General features: G+C 43.0%; 1 protein-coding gene and 1 non-coding gene across 7 annotated transcripts in view; one reads left to right on the top strand and one right to left on the bottom strand.

Moving 5' to 3' along the window:
- Positions 1 to 19288, top strand: part of tst (superkiller complex helicase subunit twister) — a 124804-nt gene that overhangs the window by 7981 nt on the left and 97535 nt on the right. For 5 of the 6 annotated variants that reach the window (XM_055062873.2, XM_055062872.2, XM_055062871.2 and 2 more), the window contains 3 exons: positions 3425 to 3542; positions 4575 to 4632; positions 11713 to 11873. In XM_055062873.2, coding sequence (XP_054918848.2) covers positions 3425 to 3542; positions 4575 to 4632; positions 11713 to 11873 — 337 coding nt within the window. The remainder of the gene's footprint in view (positions 1 to 3424; positions 3543 to 4574; positions 4633 to 11712; positions 11874 to 19288) is intronic. The other variant, XM_072288504.1, reaches the window with a different exon arrangement.
- On the bottom strand, positions 14675 to 14747 carry TRNAL-CAA (transfer RNA leucine (anticodon CAA)). Its single transcript has one exon. It is a non-coding gene; the product is annotated as a tRNA-Leu (tRNA).

The following is a 19288-nucleotide window of genomic DNA, read 5'->3' as shown; positions in this document are numbered from 1 at the left end:
AGTCAATGTTAAAAAACTAAACTAGTATGCCATTGTGCTAAAACATTGTGCATTTGGCAGGTGTTAACTTGGAAAATTTAGTAATTCCCATTAGCTGACCTTGCCAGCCTGTGCCTTACTATAGCGCATCAAATGCCGTAAAATCGGGAGCATTTGACTCCAATAAGCTCAGGATTGGGGGTGGCGCCGAAAAAAAAAAAATTTTAATTTCACCGACAGTTATGATATTCCGTCAGGCGAAATTTGAGCAGAGCTCCATATGTGTTTTCATTTCGCGATATATGGGCTGGCGCGCACAATCTGTCTCGTGCGGCACGTTTCAAACGGAGCAAAGTGTGGTACGACTGCCTCACTGATCTGGACACCGCGAGAGGCAGCGCGTGGGTGACGCGTGGGCGCTATTCACAGCAGCCGCCACAGCAGACCTCCCAGACAATGCGCGCTACTCTAGCGTCATCTCGTAGCCATGGTCGCCGCGCTACGCTTTTCCTCTCGCGCTTTGGCCATACCTTCTTCCGCTTTCCGCCTCATGGTTCCGCAGCACCCTCCGCCACCGCTTTCCTCCTCACGTCTTTCATCCCCCGCTGCGCTCCGCGTTTGCTATTTCATTCTTCGCTGTGCTCGTTCGCTCGGTCAAGCCGATGCCGACGTTCGCCGCAAGAACGGGAGCTGCGCTCTTTTTAAAAAGTGCACCCTCGCTGTCCACGAACACGTGCCCCTTGCTACTAAGACGCTGGGTTTTCCGCGAAGTTTAGACGTTTAGTGTCTAAGTGTGCTTTACAGGTGAAATTTCGCTAGCAGCACGAAATCATCTCAACATTCAGCACAAAATCGCCCCAGTATTCTTAGATTAGATAGAAACAAATTCTAAGAACCATGTTTGCACCCGCACAGCCAACATTATATTCGATTTGATTCAAATATTCGTGTCCAATCGAATATTCGAACATTTTAGAATATCTATATTTTTAGAGAATACGAATAATAAAAATGTAATATTCAATAATATTTGAAGTTTTCCAGTATTCGCACACCTGTAATTTAAAGGCTTGCCTCTGCGCGCCGAACGCCATCTTAGCTGTCTGGTAAATTTACTTTCATTGACTTTTTGCGTTTAAAACTGAATTCTGTAAAAAAATATTCGGCATACTTTTCCAGTTTTTTTTATTTAACCCGTTGGCTACCACATTTTGCACACGTTGCATGGCCCTCTATTCTTATTCTTACCCTGTACGAGCACTACACGAACTTCCACTGCCGTGTTTTTTATATAATTCTTGACGGACAAAGAAATCTTATCTACAATATAAAGCAGCACTTTTTAGTTAATGTTAACTGTCAGCCACAGATTCTTTTTTGTGTGGAAAAGCTTGAAACACTAGGCATGTAGACAACAGCACTGCACTTTTCACACTCTTATCTGTCGCTTTTTTTAACTTTTTGCTTGGTACACTTTGTATTGCAATGACAAATTTGTTTGCCAGGATTTGGCAGAATATGACATGGGAAATGCACCCACTGTGTTTTTAGGCCCACAGGTGTTAGAACACATGTACGAACATTGTACAAAATTAATATCGCCAAAAATAAACAAAGCAAACCACCTCTGAAGTTAACTCATAGTGTCATCTATTGACAACAACATTTCTAAACTTCTCCAGTATATGCTGGCTACCACGGCATCCATGAATGACTTTTTGAATCAACATCTCCCATCCGGTGAATCGGTGGCTTTGGCAATATGCCATGCCCAGTCTTATGCCCGGCGGTTTGCCGCCTTTGGCAGCCAATGGGTTAAACCGAAAATGTTTTGTCCCATCCATATGTAATTACTACATAGGTAGTGGGTGTGTTCTTGCAGTTTATCTCAGTTATAATTTCTCTTGTTTCCAGGAAAGTGTGTCTGATTTCACTGAATAGTATATGGATACTGTTTCTGTACTCAGATTTGTTCTTTATTGAGCAGAAGTTCCTGATATCTGTGGAACATAATTTAAGGAATTCATGTTTCCTTTAGTTACAAGAAAATTAAAACTGTATGCACTCCTTATCTGAAAGCTTTTTCAATATTGCAAACAAACTGCTCTGATTATTTATTTTTTGTACGCTTTGTTTGCTGTTTGAGTGCCTGAAACCACTTAGCCTCTTAGCAGCTTTGTTGTGGTCACATATAATTTTACAAAGCCATGTTTCAATTTCAACTAGGTGCCCTGGGCTAGTTAAGTTCGTAGGAATATTTTTGTTGTGGTGTTGCATGACTTGATTTTTTTAAAATGAATTGTGGAGATTGTTTATTTGGAATAGTATTGCAGTAGAATCTCTTTATCATCGTGGCCGTGTGTTGTGTAGCAACTGTGCAGCAAGCTGGTGTCACCACCCTGGCAGGCTCTGATGAAGTTTACCCGATGTTTACTGTCCCTTTTTTCCTCTTGCTATTCCCCTTTCCCCCACCCCCAGTGTAGGGTAGCAAACAGGGTGCTCTTCTGGTTGACCTCCCTGCCTTTCCTGTCCTTGCTTTCTCTCTCTCTTACCCAATGTGATACCTGCACCAGGCAATAGCAAGCAGGTGCACAATGCTCACTGTGAGCAGAGCTTTGCTCAAACTTTGATGCAAAATATGCAAATAATTGCATAATTACAATACCTTGCTTTCTGTTGCGGCCTTACCTGGTTGAATTTGTAGTGCTTTGCATTTTCATTGGACTTTTGTCAGGTGTGTGCACCTGCCAAACAGATTCTTTCTTATATATATATATATATATATATATATATATATATATAATCATGGTTAGTACTTTCATGTAAATATTGTATGTAGGTGTACACGGTGTAGCTCTTTTCTACTTGCACCTTCTGAAGAGTGGTTGCACTGTTTAGAAATGCGAGGGTGTCGACAGGGTAAGTGGTCTTTCTCTGCCTGACCATGCATCTTACATAGAAGTGAAAGTGCTGAAAGTGAAATTGGTAAAGGGATAAAAAGAGAAGTGCTGAATCACCTCAGACTGGTGAAATATTTTTCAGAACTGCAGAAAAGAACGGCATACTTTCCTTCTTGAATTTCGTATGGTATGCGTGGCACCAGTGGCATCAATGGGGCTTACTGAATTTAAGTGTATGTTTGTATACTTTGACTATTTTTACATGGCAGAAAGTACCAAACACTGGCAGGCTTACTCATCACATACATCTGTATTCAACGTAATCTTTTATTGCCAAACACTTAATTAGTTTTGAGCAGGTACTGTTAAAATTTATAAGATCATGGGAGCTGGTGTGGGAATTTTAAGGCCATCTGCCTACCTATCCTATGTTTTTGTTACTTTGATTTTGTTTCTTTAGTTTTGTTCCTATGGTCTCATTACTTAACATTGTGTGACTGTTCAAGCAGTTTCTTCACTGACATAAGATTTTTTTTTTTCTCCAGGTGCTTTTTGTCCGCTCCAAACATAAACTCCTTGTTTTCGTGTCATGTTTCAATGGCCCCATCAGAGCTCAAGGTCCTAAGAAATCTTACTACAGGAACACTTGAAGGATATGAAGAGGTAAACACAGTGCTTTGAGTTAGTGCCTTTACAGTCATTATGAACATTCTTTATCTCCATGTGCTAGGCCTTGACAGGAAGCAATGTTTTAGAGCACAGCTCTTAGGCACTGGTTCCTGTGGTGAGCGTCGGCGCCAACGTCAGTGTCCTCGGTGTAACCAAGTGAACGAGCACTGGGAAGGATAAAAAAGCAAATGTGGAACGCAGCGGGGGATGAAAGACAGTGATAGTGAAGAGAGTGCGAGGAGGAAAACAGAGGAGGAGGGTGCAGCGGAACCATGAGGAGGGTATGGCGAAAGCATGAGAAGAAAAGCGTAGTGCCGTGCAAGAAGGGCCCTTCGGCGACAATGGCTACGAGATGCGCCAGAGTTGCGTGTATCGTCTGTTCACTGATGACGCCAGCGATACCATATATGGAAACAAAGCACTTCATGAGTGCAGGTCTGTCTGCGGCGGCTGCTGTAAATCGCGCCCACATGTCACCTATGCGCTGCCTCTCGTGAACTCTCGATTAGCAAGGCAGTCGCGCCACAATTCGCTCCGTTTGCAACATGCTGCACGAGACAGATTGTCCGTGCCAACCAATATATTGCGACATGAAAGAAATGTATAGAGCTGCGCTCAAATTTCACGTTAAGGAGTATCGTAATCATTGGTGAATTCTTTTTATCTGGCAACAAATGTGAATTAAATAATAAATGGAATGTAGTACTGCCTTGACATCCTTCTTTAAATTTGAAGCATTTTAACAACACATACATGGGCCAGCTACATCAATATTAAATGAATTGTAATCAGTTACTTTTTTTTTGCCTTCATGCAAAAGCTTTAGCCAGGCTGTTTAATTTCATAGAAGCAATCTGTAGCTGTATGATCACATAGCCTTTAGTTTTTATGTGTAGTTGAATATCTATCACATATAAACTTTCCATTGGTAATTGCGCCACATAAGCTACATGCTGGCATGTTTTGCTCCTGGGGCAGGTAATAGTAGTAGATGTGTTCATGTTTCTGTTATTTTGTTTTTTCTAGGTGTTTACAGAAGAAGCTGCACTGGAAGATAATGAACAAGTGATAGATCTTACCAAAGGTACTTCACTGATCTTCTGGCTTTGTTGTTGTAAAGATATATTTTGTACTGTTTATCACACTGCAGAAGATGCACTAGAATATAGTGAATTACTGATAGAGCTTATCAAAGGCACTTTGCTAAATCTTGTGGCTTTGTTACTGTAAAGATATACTTTTTTGCACTTTATCACACTGCTTCTGTAGGGATGCTTTTATCAGTGCAATGAAAAGCATCTACAATGTGTGTCCATAGAACTACAAAATGAAATTTTTAATCAATACATTATGGTCTGGCAGGCTTCTGACCGTAGATATGTTTTGTGAATTGTGCTACAATGTAGATTGCAAGGTTACCTTACTAACCCATGCGTTTAACGAAGTAGTTTTTTTAACTCAGACATTCTTTCGTATGTAACGACACTCATGCATTTCCCAAGTCATAATTTTTTCTTAGCATTTCAGGAGCGGATTTGGTGACATAAAATGACAAAGCATAGACCATTCTCTGCTCTTGCATGAAAGCTTAAGAAGGCAATAATTTTTCAAAACTTGTCATTTGCATAAGAGGGCATCTGTTGTGGTGGAATTGAGATTGCAATTATTTCCATATTGTAAAAACAAATGACAACACTTGTCTGATATTTCAGCATGACATTACCTTTACCATAACTGTGGAAGATATTCAGTATCTTGCCTGTTGCCAGCAGTACTTGCCATGTATGGCATGGAGTTGTATCAACACTGCTGCCTCAGTGCATTGCTCATCACTGCAAGTGCTTTGCCTCAGCTGAGCTTCAGTGATTTCGCTAGTGTCCCAAACATGCATTTCAGCACTGATTCTGTCACAGTGCTCTGCATGTGCAAAACAGCCTTGAGTATCGAAGCAATGTGCAGTGTTTTGTGGCTTTTCCAATCTCATTGCTGCAAGCCACAAGTGCAGGGTATGCTTTGGTTTGCTCCATGTTACATTGGTGGCTAAATGTGGTTTTTTGACAAATGATGCATATTTATAAACATTGAGGCACTGTCACTCTCAGTGTGTGTGTGCAAAATTGATAATTAAGCTAGAGGCCAAACGAAATGTGCCACATGTTCTTGTCTAAAGCAACACTAAAGTGAATTCAAATTTTCAATGTGAGTTGTAGACCACGTTGTACAGGTCAGTAACGCACCATTTGGCCAGGTTCCTGAGCACTAATTTATTCATAAAATTTAAAAGGAGAAAAGATAACTGGCTTCACCATTGGTGATTGTGTACGCTGCTGTCAGCCAAGAAAGTGCACTTATGCCATATTTGTACCTGTAAGGCTTCAATACATATACATGAACAAACAACTGACAGCACCAATTCTGTCAAGTAGCATGCTGATCAAGGACTTCATGCAAAGATTAGCCTGGGCTCCTTTCAGTATGGTTTCCTGTAGTTTCCTGTCATTTTGCACCCTAGATGCTGTCTCAACTTTGCACAACAAAGTGAATTTGAAAACCATGTAACTTGGCACACAGGAGTCTGTATTCGTTTGGTCTAGACACCCTCTGAGGTTGCACTCCTCTGTGCACTCAGGAGACTTCGCTCAAAGAAAGAGCCACATGTGGAGTACTTTAGGTGCAGGCATCTCCTTTCCTATGTCCGTATTGGGCAATGCAAGCTAGCTAAGGCAGTACTATAGTGAAGCCACTCAAAAGTGAGTCCTCACGTGGCTGCTGTAGAGCCTACTGAAATAAGTGTTACCAGTGTCCTGCTCATATTTAGCTGATATAAATATGTTCCTGTGAAGTTGTAGGGACATCATTGGGAATGGAATTTTTTAAATCCCATGTCTTGAAAGGAACATACGCTTAAGTGATTGTGGAACCTGCAAAACGTAGTGTAGGAAATCCGTGTTCGTATTTTAGCAAGCAAACAAATGAAATATAAAGTCATCTTTAGTGTCCTTTCAAGAGACACACCTATTTTGTGGGACTAAATACACAAAGAAATATTTCTGAAGTTATTCTTGTATTGCCCCTCCCCACTCACATGTTGAAAGCATACCAATTGCTGAGATGCACTATGGCTGTTCTGCTACAATTGTGTGATAGTCTGGGAAGCGTTATGGTGCTGTGCTAACTCTGTGTGTTGTCAGTATAACATGATTTGATATGAGTATAACATGATTCGATGTCAGATAACAGCCAAAGAAAATTTTGTTGGCCTAAAGTGTCATTGTCATGTAAATCTTATCTTGGTACCCCTCGCGGCTTATGTCTTTGTGACTTTCCTCTGTGCAACAAAAGAAGCTGAAAACCTTTACCCAGTACGTTCTGGCGTGCGGCAGCAGAGTGCATGTGCATTTTTCTGTGCGGCTAAAGACGGCCTTTACAAGCACCTGCACTGCCTTACCTCTATGTCACAATGTTCTTTTGCATGTGTGTGCATGTGTTCATTGACTCCACTGCTTACTGCATGGGCTCCTACTGCTTTGTACGTGCACTGCCTTTTTCACTCTCACACCATCTGAAACTTGCCTTGTTGCTATCACCTGTAAAACTCCCATAGTTCTTAATTGCGTAAATTTTGTGCTCTTGATCAGGCGGTCTTTCCTCCTTCCCCTGCCAACGCAGTCTCGGGACTTCGTGCATGCGAAGTTTAGACCTGAATCAGCAATCAAACATATCATTGAAGAGCTCACTTCCTGTGAACCAGACTCCAGATGCTTCAGCTGTGAGGACACTGCCAGCAGCAACGATTGACATAGCGCCTGAAGCTAAAAATAAAGACTCATGTTTGCTGCATGAAGCTGCAACTCTGACTGTTTTTCAATGCACAGACACACTTATACATTTTATTTATGCATGGGACACACAAGAAATTCAAACTCAAATTGAAAAAGAAAAAAAGAAAAATGTGGCCCTTACATTAGAATATGCGGTATATTACAAATTAGTCATTGCTTCCATTCTTATATCTGCTTAGGCAACTCAGAGGAACTGAATTTATGAGCAGATAGAGAGATAGAAAAGTGGGGCTATGAAAACTAATACTTTTAAAACTAGTAAACCTGTATGAAGGAGATTCACAGGACCTGTAGTGGCTCAGTAGCTGTTGCGTACAGCTGCTTCGCTGGGTTGTCACAGGTTCACTTCTCAGCTGCATTGGCTGCATCAAAATAGGGGTGGGATGAAAAAAATGTGTCACGATTTTGATGTATGTTAAAAAAGCCAACTTGGTGGATATTAATCCAGAGCCCTCTGATACACTGTCTTGCTGTCCAGATGTTACTCGCTCAAACCTGGACCAGAAGGAGCATTGCTTTCAGTAGCACTTGCAAATTCCTTTCTCTAGAATTGCTAATTGTTAGAATGTGTAAATACATTCAGTGGCTCAGGCATGGAGAAAGAAGTATTTGAGGAGAGGAATCTGCTAGGCTGTGAGAGCACATGCGGACGGCCCTATAACGCCACTGTCAGGCGAGGAGGAAAAGATGGCAACGCGCCCGACGCATCATCTGTAGTGCTTCAGCAAAACTGTATTTACATGTTCTTCTATGGGCGTGACGCACAAAAATCATGATATTGTCTCGTATATTGCCTCTTCGGAGAGCTTGCCGTGCACGTTTTGCATTCTCGGCGAGCTGGCTCATGACAGAGGGTGCGTCGGTGCGGTGCCCAACGCCATGACTTTATTGCTATGCCTTCTCAATAATTCTTGCTCCACGTGTTCAGGCATACAATGCCTATTCCCAGGTTCTCTTCTATGCTGAATTATAACTGCTGACAACACTTTCTGTAGGGCTTGGGTGTCGCCTTCCTTCTCAAATTCCTTCAAAGCATTGCTTAATATATGCAGACCAGTGGCTACCATTCACTTGCAGTGTACACTATCATGCTACTGTAAGGTCAGCCAGCACAGCATTACAGCCAGGCCTAACATATTTGTGCTGGTTTGAGGTATTGTTGCTTGTGCAGCAGCATAATGGCAAGGTCATTAAGGCATCATGAGCACCAGCACAAAGTAGTGCGAGGAGCATTGTGTGGCAGCCCTGACACCAGGCCCTCATCTCTCTATGCAGTTTCTGCTTGGAGTTGCTGAGACACCTGCATGGCCACACCATGCACTTATGAATTAGCTCCTGTGTCTCTGTGAAAGTGGAATTTACCATGTGAAAGGTTGGCTCTAACATAGGAAGTAGAGGTGCCACTGATAATGGTTGCTTCCAGTTTTGAATATGTTGCCAGGCTGGCTGAGATATTTGCCACATTGCTAAATAAGATTATTGTTTATTGTTCACCCCTCCTGCGGACTAAGCAGAAGAACTTGAGTTGGCTCGCATGATCTTCTTTTTAAAGCAAGGAAACTGTAGGCTTGATAAGTAGAACTCATCTTTGGTAATTTTTTGCATACACTACAGGTGAACTACAGCTTGCATTTGGGACATAGTGTTACAGTCAAATTTCTATATAATGATCATGCACAAAACAAGTTATCGGATATAACAATGTAAATCTAACATGTTTCTTACCATTATCAGCATGTAACGAATACATTCTGATAATGAATATTGGATAAAACTAAGGTATTTTCATGTCGGACGTGACTTCGTTATGATGAGGTTTGACTGTGTTGGGACAGAACTGGATGAGGTACATGATAGAAAACAGGACTCTGGGCTTATGGGTTTATCATTGGCTTTTTGTTTCTGGCAGAGGCAAATGTTAAGACATGGCAAGTGTTAGGATTTTTGTTTGCTTAGTTTAATGAGTTGTCACTTTGTGAATGGCATATGGGTTTACCTCCATAGAAAGCCCACAAAACATTTTTATCTCAAAGCATTACAGAAAATAGCTTACATAATAGGCTATTGTTGAAAAGCCATTGGAGGAATTTGGAGTTTGTGCTGGTGTTACAGACTGCTTAGTTCATGATGTAAATGTTAAAGACCTCGTGCAAAGATAGCGACAAGAGATCTTTAGCATGCTACGTAGCTGGATAATTTCATTTATATTTTGGAGGGGAAACCAGTTTGTGTCTGTGAGTCGTGTGTTACCAAAGTAAGTTTGTTTTGGCCAACTTCCAGTATGAACAACGGCTGTGTCATCTGTGAATCCTTGAACTGAATGTTAGGTGCAAATAAAGTACCACATGTTCCTGAAATGCATAGTATTGCTGTGTCCATGTAAATAATGCTGGAGAAGCTTCAGAAGCTTTTGCCACACTACTGTTTTAACCACATTAGTGCTTTATGTGCTGCCTTTGTCAGTGGGAATAAAAAAAAGAAGGCTTCCTTCCTAGCTGTTATAAAAGGGCAGCATTGCATTGCAACACTGAAACAGCTGATCTGCTTCTTCTTGACCAATTTAGTCTGAGGTAGTAAATTTTTGAGGCATACAGAGAATATGTTTTTTAAGAAAACAAAAAAAGTTGCTTTTCATCCTCTTCAGTTGCCATTTGCACAATTGTGCACACCAAAATAGTGCATCAAAACACCAAAATAGTGCATCAAAAGCAAGAGCACTGATGAAAATAATGAAATTTAAAACATGTTGCATAGATCTTGAAACACTTCTGATAGGACCTGTGCTGCAGGTTTCAATATTATATGTAAAGTATATTAGTAAAACGAATTGGAAGTTAGACAGCTAGGGGCTTACTTTGTGCGTCAGTATGTTGTTATCTGGTGGGTTCATTTCTTTCACCCTTTTTCACATTGTTTTACGTTAGGCATATTTTTCAAGTAGCTGAATAGGTGCTTTGTGAGTTGCTAGAAATGAAATAGTTGATGCTCTCATATCTGAGGTTCTCATTACAGGGTTCTCACATGATGTCCACTTTCTGTAAACTTGACAAAACTATCTGATGAAAGTTCTGGGGCCCTATAACGTAAAACTATTCCAATATGTTTTTATTCCAACCTACTGACATCACATTTGCGTAACCGCCAACGCAAGCATCGGATGGTGACCCACAGGGTTGTCTGAACAGACCAATCAAACACTCTCCTCGTTTATAGGAAGTCACTTTAATTTGCTTTAAAAATGAATAACATTGCCTACACTGAGCGGCTTGTCTTATATGATTGGCTGAGAAGAGGCGAGGAACATGCTCAAGTGGAGAGGAATTCGATGGGGCAGAGTCAGTGCACTGAAAATCAATAACCAGATGAAGAGGGTGTTGCTGGTGTCTGCGATTGGTCCGCTTTCCCTTACTTAGCTTGCGGTGGCTAGTCGAAAATCGCAGCGGCATGCAACGGAAGGTTAAGAATTCTGCTAAAACGGATCTTCAGCAAGAAGACTTGGCAGAGTGAGGTCGTAAACTTGCCGAAAGTGCTAGAAAACTTTACACTGCCATGCAAAAAGTTGTATTGTACGATAATAAACCCAAGCTCTCCGGCAGGGGCAAGTAGCCAGTGCCTGAGCGATCGGCGGCAGCCATCTTTTATTCCTTTCGGAACGGGGCAGCCTGCGGCTATTCAGAAAAAACCTCAGTTTTGTTCAGCATATTAATGCATCTTTAACGATTGCACGTCACTTTTACGCAATGAGTTCTCGCGCTTTTTTGACATCGCGTGACAGGTGGGTGAAGTGGGTGCAGCCCGAAAACTTTCACCAATAGCCGAGGGCTAATGGCAAAAAGGGGTCGAATCAGAAATAACTATTTTTCTTTTGTTCAGTCCAATGATGCATAATCAGTGTGTCACGTCATATCAGATTGGGAGCTATCGTGGTTTTCGTTACGTCGCGTGAGAGACAGGTGAAGTGGGGGTGGTCCAAAAAAGTGTTTGACCAATCGCGGAGTGCTGATTGCAGAATTGGAATAGAAAAGCTTGGAATAGCTTTACGTTATAGTGCCCCTGAATGCTTTCTGCACCTGTACACTTTGGATAATTATGAAGATGCATGAAATGCGCAACTAGTATTTTAGTGAACTTAATTGGTGCCTGAAGAAGTTATGAGGAATGAATGCTTGGATGCAGTAAATGTTAAGTGTGAAGTGTTTTGTGTATTTTTGCATTTAGTATGCCAAAGGTGTATTGTGGAGTATTAAGTACGAAAGGCTGCCAAGAACAAAACAGGCCTTATTAGCTATGTTTTGTTGACTTCATTCTTTTCATTGCGGTAGACTTGCTGACAGTTCCACCTGGATTTGAAGAAGGCATGACTTTTGGCAGTGAGCAACCTTCAAGTGAAGACAAGTTCTCTGTGCGCCATGTGCTCAATTTGGCCGACGTGCTGTCCTCTGGAGAGCCACAAGTCTCGGAAGAGTCCAGCTTAGAAGTCAAGGTCATTAATCTTATGCACACCTTTATTCCTGGTTATATGTATGTGACAATGCTTGTTAATGTTTTCGTTGCGTATGATAGGTACAGTGTTATGGCATTTTAATTGAGAGCAGAACTTGTTTTTGTAGGGAAGTTTATTGTAAGCATGGGGGTCAGGACAATAGTAGACTTAAAGGCCAGCTGCTTTAATGTTTCGCTTTGGCTGAATATGTTACGAGTATGTACTACTAAAGCAATCTTCACAAAGCTGCCAAAGCTAGTTGTCTAATTTTCTTTTTACCAGGGTTTAACTAGCAACTAAGCAGACGACACATGCACTTGGTGTTTAGCAGATATGTCACAAATCACAGCACATCGTCTCCGAGATTTCCAGCTTGTTGCGACATGCTACATGTGCTACCTAATCCAGGAGATAATGCAGAGGAGCTGCTCTGGCTCTCAATGTTCTGTATTCTGCGTCATTTCTGGCAAGAGCTAATGACAGTGTTTCTCACTTTTGGTATCAAAAACGTCTATTCTTGAGATCTTTTTGTGACCTTCGAATCATATTATTGAAAATGTGGAATTTTGCACGTTGGCTGCTGTATATCCATGTTATCTGAAACTAGGCATTTTACATGGTCTTTGGCAAGAAAAATTGGATGAATTATTGCATTGTCTTATAGTAGTTAGCAGTTCTCTGAATCTGTGCCATGCTGCTTAGTGGCAGTGACTTTGAGCAGTCTAAGAACAGACTGCACTGAGAACGCTGAGCCCAGTGCTTATGTGACATGTCTAGGCTTCATGAAATTAGAGGGTTGTGCAAACAAATAGACAATGAAGGAATGAAAAGGATATGTATTCTTATTTCAGTTATGCTGTATATCGTAGATTGTTAGGAACTCAGCTAAATCTGTCATCGTAATGACTAGGCTCTCAATTGTGCATTCTTGTTTTATTGCGATAGCAGTTATATGAACACTCCAGCCGCATTTTTTTCATCGTTGTTGTCGTTGCCATGATGTTCCGTGTAAAGTCTAAAGGCAATAACACTGTCGCTGCGCATTGTATGCTGTATGTGCGAGTGAAAGCATGTGAGGGAAGCTGACGATCATGGCTCAATCTGGCGCACATGAAGAAAGAAAGCGGAGAGCAAACGCGCCGCCTTTCGTCACGCGAAAGACTGTGGGGGGATGGTAGGTAGGGAGGGGAGACGGTGTTGTGCTCTGGCAGCAACTGCGCATTTCGCAACTGGGCGCAAGGGGAAGTGACGATCGCGACTCAACCTTGCGTGCCATGTATGGAGGAAAGCGGTTGGGCAGTACGGGAGGCAGTGGGTGCAGCTTCGACTCTGCCAACAAGTGCGTAGTTTGCACCGTCACGTATGCTATATCTTGAAAGTTATCTGCAGACGGCTCATACTATTGTGTGCGCTGTGTTTACACCGCTCTTGAGTTGAAGCAATAGACTGCATGAAGGTCACTTCGCTCGCTGCTTCTGCTGCCTCATTTGCTCACACCAGCATGTTGACAGCGAGTGTCCGTGCTCATTGAGTGTGACGTGTTCATGTTTGCTTGTGCGTGCTGCACCGTGCTTGTTAAATCAGTTAGTATGTGAATGTTTACAAGTTTATACGGCTGATAAAACTACTATCCTTACTTCGTATAGCTGTTTATAATTTGCTATCGCAATTGATGCCTCGCCTTTCGGGCGAAACTGCAACTTTTTTTTTTCTTTTTTAGATCAAGAACTTTAAATAATTCTTATATAAATGAACATTTTATCATCCGTATTCTTGCGATAGCTACGCCGCTTAGTTAGAATATTGTACATTTGTTGAGTGATTACATTACTTAGTATATGGCTTCTCTAAAGATTGTAGTTGACTGGGCTCAGTCCTGCTTAACCTCCCTGCCTTTCATTTATCCTTTTTTCTCTGTCTCTTAGCTATACATTTATGTATTCAGAAACTATTTGTAAAGTTGTGATAATTCTGACTGCACACTTTTGTGAAATGATATTATGTGTCCTTTTGGAACTAGACGCCTTCTTTCATTTTTTATGAAAATCAACACACAATGCATGGTCAAGGAAGCCTTCGATGATGTATATTAAATATTTACAGGGAAATGCAGATAACGAGCATCAGCAACTTTATGCGAATACTGACAAACCTTTGGCGTCTCGCTTATTTTACTTCTCTATTAAGTAGCTGCCTACCCCGCCACTGCACTTTGGTGCCAGAATTCCTCGAACGCGCAAGAAATAAATCGCCTTTCGGATGAAACTGCGACTTTTTTAATAGAGCAATCAGCCAGCAAATGTTGATTTATTCATTTGTTTTTTGCCTGATAATTGGCGCATTTTAGTGTGCAGCCCCCTCATCATGAGGAGAAACAGTGACCAGAGAGAGAGAGAGAGAGAGAGCAATAACCCGCATAACTGAGGTTAAGTGCTAAACAGAAGTGGCGCTAAACTGAAATATTTTATGCACAGATGAACGTGCATTCTAACATTTTACAGTGATAGAAGCCTAACACGCGTGTCTTGTTCTAAATATTTGCCATATTGTCTGTATGCCAATGGACCCTTTTCATAATTGCAAAGCTAGCTATCCCACAAGGCAGTTTGTCAAGCTAATGGTCATGTAATGAATGAGACGAAAGGGGGGGCTAACCGAGGGGCCCAATTTTTTATTAGTCATATCATAAGAAGTCAACAAACACTGACACCAAGGACAACATAGGGGAAATTACTTGTGCTTAATAAATGAAATAAAGAAACGATAAATTAATGGAAATGAAAGTGGATGAAAAAACAATTTGCCGCAGGTGGGGAACGATCCCACAACCTTCGCATTTTGCATGCGATGCTCTACCAATTGAGCTACCGCGGCGCCGTTTCCCCATCCACTTTCTTGGGTATTTATGTTTCCCAGTAGAACCCTGGGAGTGTTGCCCTATGCCCTATGCGAAGGTTGTGGGATCGTTCTCCATCTGCGGCAAGTTGTTTTTTCATCCTCTTTCATTTCTATTAATTTATCGTTTCTTTATTTCATTAATTAAGCACAAGTAATTTCCCCTATGTTGTCCTTGGTGTCAGTCTTTGTTGGCTTCTTATGATATGACTAATGGTCATGTAGTCATTTTCGTAATAAATGCGTATGAGCGTAGTTTACATGCTTATGACTTAAAAATTTGACATAGATGTTGCCCTTGTGATGAAACTATATGCAAGAGATAAGCTCCAGTGTGTACTGCTAGTACTCCATTTTCATTTGAACTCTGATTAGTGCCGCTATTAGTTGGACGGATGTGCAACACAAAGAAGTGCACTTCCAAATTAGGAAAGGAGTCTCCCAGTTTAACCCTTTCGCTGTCGGACCTTTCTGGCCGTGACGCACCCCCAGTGTCGGCTTGGTTTCAGGGAACGAGCATAACAGGGAATGAACATAGCAATTTATTTTTGATTATGATTGGTATACAAATAACATGACGCGCCGTAGCAAACATACCAACAGAAGAAAAATAAAAACCTTCAAACCAGCGGAGATGGCAGAACAACCCTTGAACCCATAACTACACGCGCACGACGCATGATCCACCGAACGCAGAGCCACCGCGCCACTCAGCGAAGAGAAAGGGGGGAGTGGCAGTCGCACCGTACTTACTACACAGGTCGGGGCGAATATACAAACTTGTAGAAAGAGTCAACAGATGGCGTGGCCAGTTTAGGAGCGAGCGCCAGCTTTGCGCTCAGGCGCGAAATTTTGAACGCACGATAGAGAACGTACCGGTACATCAGTGACACTGTAGGGGGGAAGCGCGATGACGTACCGGTACGTCCGTGACAGCGAAAGGGTTAATTGTTGCTGAATATGGAAGACGTTAGGCAAGAACTGCTCTGTACCATATGCACTTACTGTGCTGCCTGTGAGGGCACCATTGAAAGCTTCCTGTTGGTGGATTTCAGAATCATGGATTGGAGAAGCACTGTAGCTATTCAGCCATTGCACCAAGTAGTGCAGACATACCAGGGTCATGGTCCGTTTCTGTGCGCGAGAGAAAATTATTTCTGTGGTGACAGTGTCCAGAAAGAAAAGGCACTGTATAACAGTGGGCATATATTTAAGGTTCGTTACAGCGCAACACAAGACAAGGACAAGAGAAGGTATAAAACGACGACATGGCACTGACTCTCAACTGATATTTTATTGAAGATATGTCTAACATATATATAGGTGCCAGTTGATAACCATGACATGCATGAGACACAGAGATGCATTGAGGCAACTGTGACAAACTGACGCATAATCAAAATTCACCTAGGTAACACAGTTCCTTTTCATGAAGAGTGATAGACGGTTCACTGATACATGCTTTGCCCCTAATCTTTATACTGTAAGCCTTGGCCTTGTCAATTTGCTCGCGTGTTTAAAAATGACACTAGTTCTTTTAAATTCGGGGTGGCAACCGCATGTCTTGCAATGCTCCGGGAGATGAAGTGGCACAACCTCTTGAAGAGATAGCTCATGCTCCCTAAGTCGAACATTCACACATCGCTTCGTTTGTCCCACGTACTCTCTGCCACAAGATAATGGAATGGCATACACAACCTGCTTAACACAAGTGATGTACCTGTTCACATGTTTGGCAGTGTATTTTCCCTTCACTTGCTTATCCTTCAGCAAATTATCAATTACCGGGCATATGCGACCTATCTTATGTATTGCAGAAAAACGAACATCAGTGCTGTACCTTGAACCAATGTTCTTAAGCCCATGCGCTAAGTTGTGTACATATGGTACTACTGCGTTTTTTCTTTTTTCTTCTAATTTAGTTTTAATACCTTGGTCATTTATGCTCTTGACGCCGCAAACCATACTTTCACTCACAGATGAAATAATCGCTTCAGGGTAACCAGCGTCCAGTAAACAATTTACCTGATCAGAAAAAGCAGCCTTCGACATATGAAAACACAAGTTATTTAATGCAGCATTTAGGATAGTCGTCGCTATAGCCCACTTCACTACTTTAGAATGACCGGATTTATAGTTCAAAAAGGGCTTAACTGACCTGGGATCATATTTCCAGCACACATGATTTTCACCAAAGATTAACCTCAGGTCTAGAAACTGCAGTTGATGGTCCTGAGTGACTTCGATAGTAAAATCAAGGCCAGTGCCGTGCTGCCTGAATAATGTTCAAATTTCATCAACACCCTCGGCGTGAATGTCACTGGTAAAAAAATATAACGAAATCATCAGCATAGCGAGAAACACTATTGGAAAGCTTAGCAAGGTGGCCCTATAGTTGCCTATCAATATTGCTACACGCGTGTGGTATTTGATTGTTTGAACGAGGTGTGTGTGCGCCATCACTCGAGAAAAGAGGAGGAAGAATGAACTGGGCTCGCACTGTGAATCTAACCAGTCAGCGCTGCAACCACTATTGTAAATATAACCTGCAAATAGTTGCTCGTCTTAGTGACTCGTCCTTCGTGTAATATTGTTGTGGAGGTGGAACGTTCCCTGTCATCGCCACAGAGCTCCGAAGCAGCTGCACCGTCGTCTTCTCAGCCATGGCTTCCGACGGACCCACCCCGTCGCCACCTACACCTGCGGCGCCAATCACAACGTACATTACGGTTCCTAGTCTCCGTGATCCTGAGACGTTCTCCGCCCAAAATGACGTTGACGTTGACGACTGGCTCAGCGTGTATGAGCGTATTAGCCAAAGCCACCACTGGGACCCTACCATCATGCTTGCCAATGGGATCTTTTATCTGGACGGGACACCGCATGTCTGGTTTCACACCCATAAAATCGAGCTCTCCAGCTGGGAAATTTTCAAGGAGTGGCTTCGCGACCTATTTGGCAACCAGTCAGGTCGCCAACAGACTGCGCGAAAAGAGCTTGCCACCCGTGTCCAGTCGTTGACCGAATCGTATGTCTCCTACATACAGGAAGTGCTTGCGCTTTGCCGGACAGTCGACGAGCACATGACTGAGGTTGACAAGGTGGGCCATTTCCTAAAAGGCATCGTGGACGACGCCTTCAATTTGCTCGTCTATAACGACATTTCTACCATCGAAGCCATCGTCAAAAGCCGCTGCGTCGTCCCACTGTTTTCCCGGCTCCCAAACACCCCTGCCACGTCCTCTTGCTCTGCTTTTACCGCCACACGACCATTTCAAGAGAACGTCACACGTATCGTTCGCCGTGAGATTGAAGCGGCAAGTCCAGCCCCCCTTCATCCATGACCCCCTGACGATACCTTTGACCAAGCGGCCCCCACTATTTCTGTTATTCAAGCAGTTGTGTGGCAAGAAATTGCAAACCTTGGCATCCCTACCGCCTGCTCTGTCTCTCGACCTGATTCGGCACCCATTCCCATGTCCACAACCTGTAATGACCAGTATTTCACTCCCAGACCACGCAATCCTGCTGAATGGCGAATCCCAGATGACAAACCGATTTGCTTCCGCTGCCACTATGTTGGTCATGTATCCCGCCACTGCCGCACCGCCAGAATGCTGCCGTACTGGATCTCATTCCCTGCTCCTCGCCCATACGCCGACGCTCACCGTTATTCACCTCACCGTCTGTACCCTACTTCTGATGCCCCTGACAGCCGCTCCTCTGTGCGATCACTGTCGCCTCAACGCCATCGCTCCCTGTCACCCCAACCTCGCCGCTTTTCCTCACCAAACCGATGGATGGAAAACTAGTCCATGCAGCTCTTGGAGGTAGTGTTGCATCACTTTCATCCTGTCCAAATCCTCCATTGACGCTCCTCACCAACACAAACCTAATTGAAGTAGACGTAGATGGTGTTCCGTTGATGGCATTAATTGATACTGGAGCCCAAGGGTCCACAATGAGCGCTAACCTATGTCATCGCCTCAAAAAGGTTCTTACGCCTGCCATCACTCGAGCCGTATGCGTCGCCAATGGCGCCACTGTTGCTGTCAGGGGTATGTGCACTGCTTGCATAGGAATTGCTGGCCGCCAGGTTCGAGTCCTGTTCACCGTGCTGACCAGTTGCCCTCATGACCTAATCTTCAGGCTCGACTTTCTGACAACGGATTCTGGCTTCATCGACTGTTCCACCGGTACACTTTGCCGCGAGCTTCCTCTTCTTTCAGACGTTTGGCCCGAACAACCGAACACCCTCTGCACTACAGCGTTTGTTTGCTTGCCTCCAAAAGCCCTAACCTTCGTCGAATTGGCCTCGACGGCAACTGTGCCTGATGGCGACTATGTCGTCGCACCTATTCATGATGTCCTCCTGGCGCGCGACACCGTTGTGCCACACTCCATCGTAACCCTTGCCGCTTATCGGATGTGTCTTCCCGTTATCAATTTTGGCTCGACGAAGCAAGTGTTACCTGAAGGCATAGCGGCGGCCATGCTCCGGTCAGTGACAGACGACCACA

Source organism: Dermacentor andersoni, chromosome 1 (assembly GCF_023375885.2).
Source record: "Dermacentor andersoni chromosome 1, qqDerAnde1_hic_scaffold, whole genome shotgun sequence".
Taxonomy (NCBI): Eukaryota; Metazoa; Arthropoda; class Arachnida; order Ixodida; family Ixodidae; genus Dermacentor; species Dermacentor andersoni.
The sequence above is the reverse complement of the archived record's forward strand: the minus strand, read 5'-3'. Positions and strand labels throughout refer to the sequence as shown.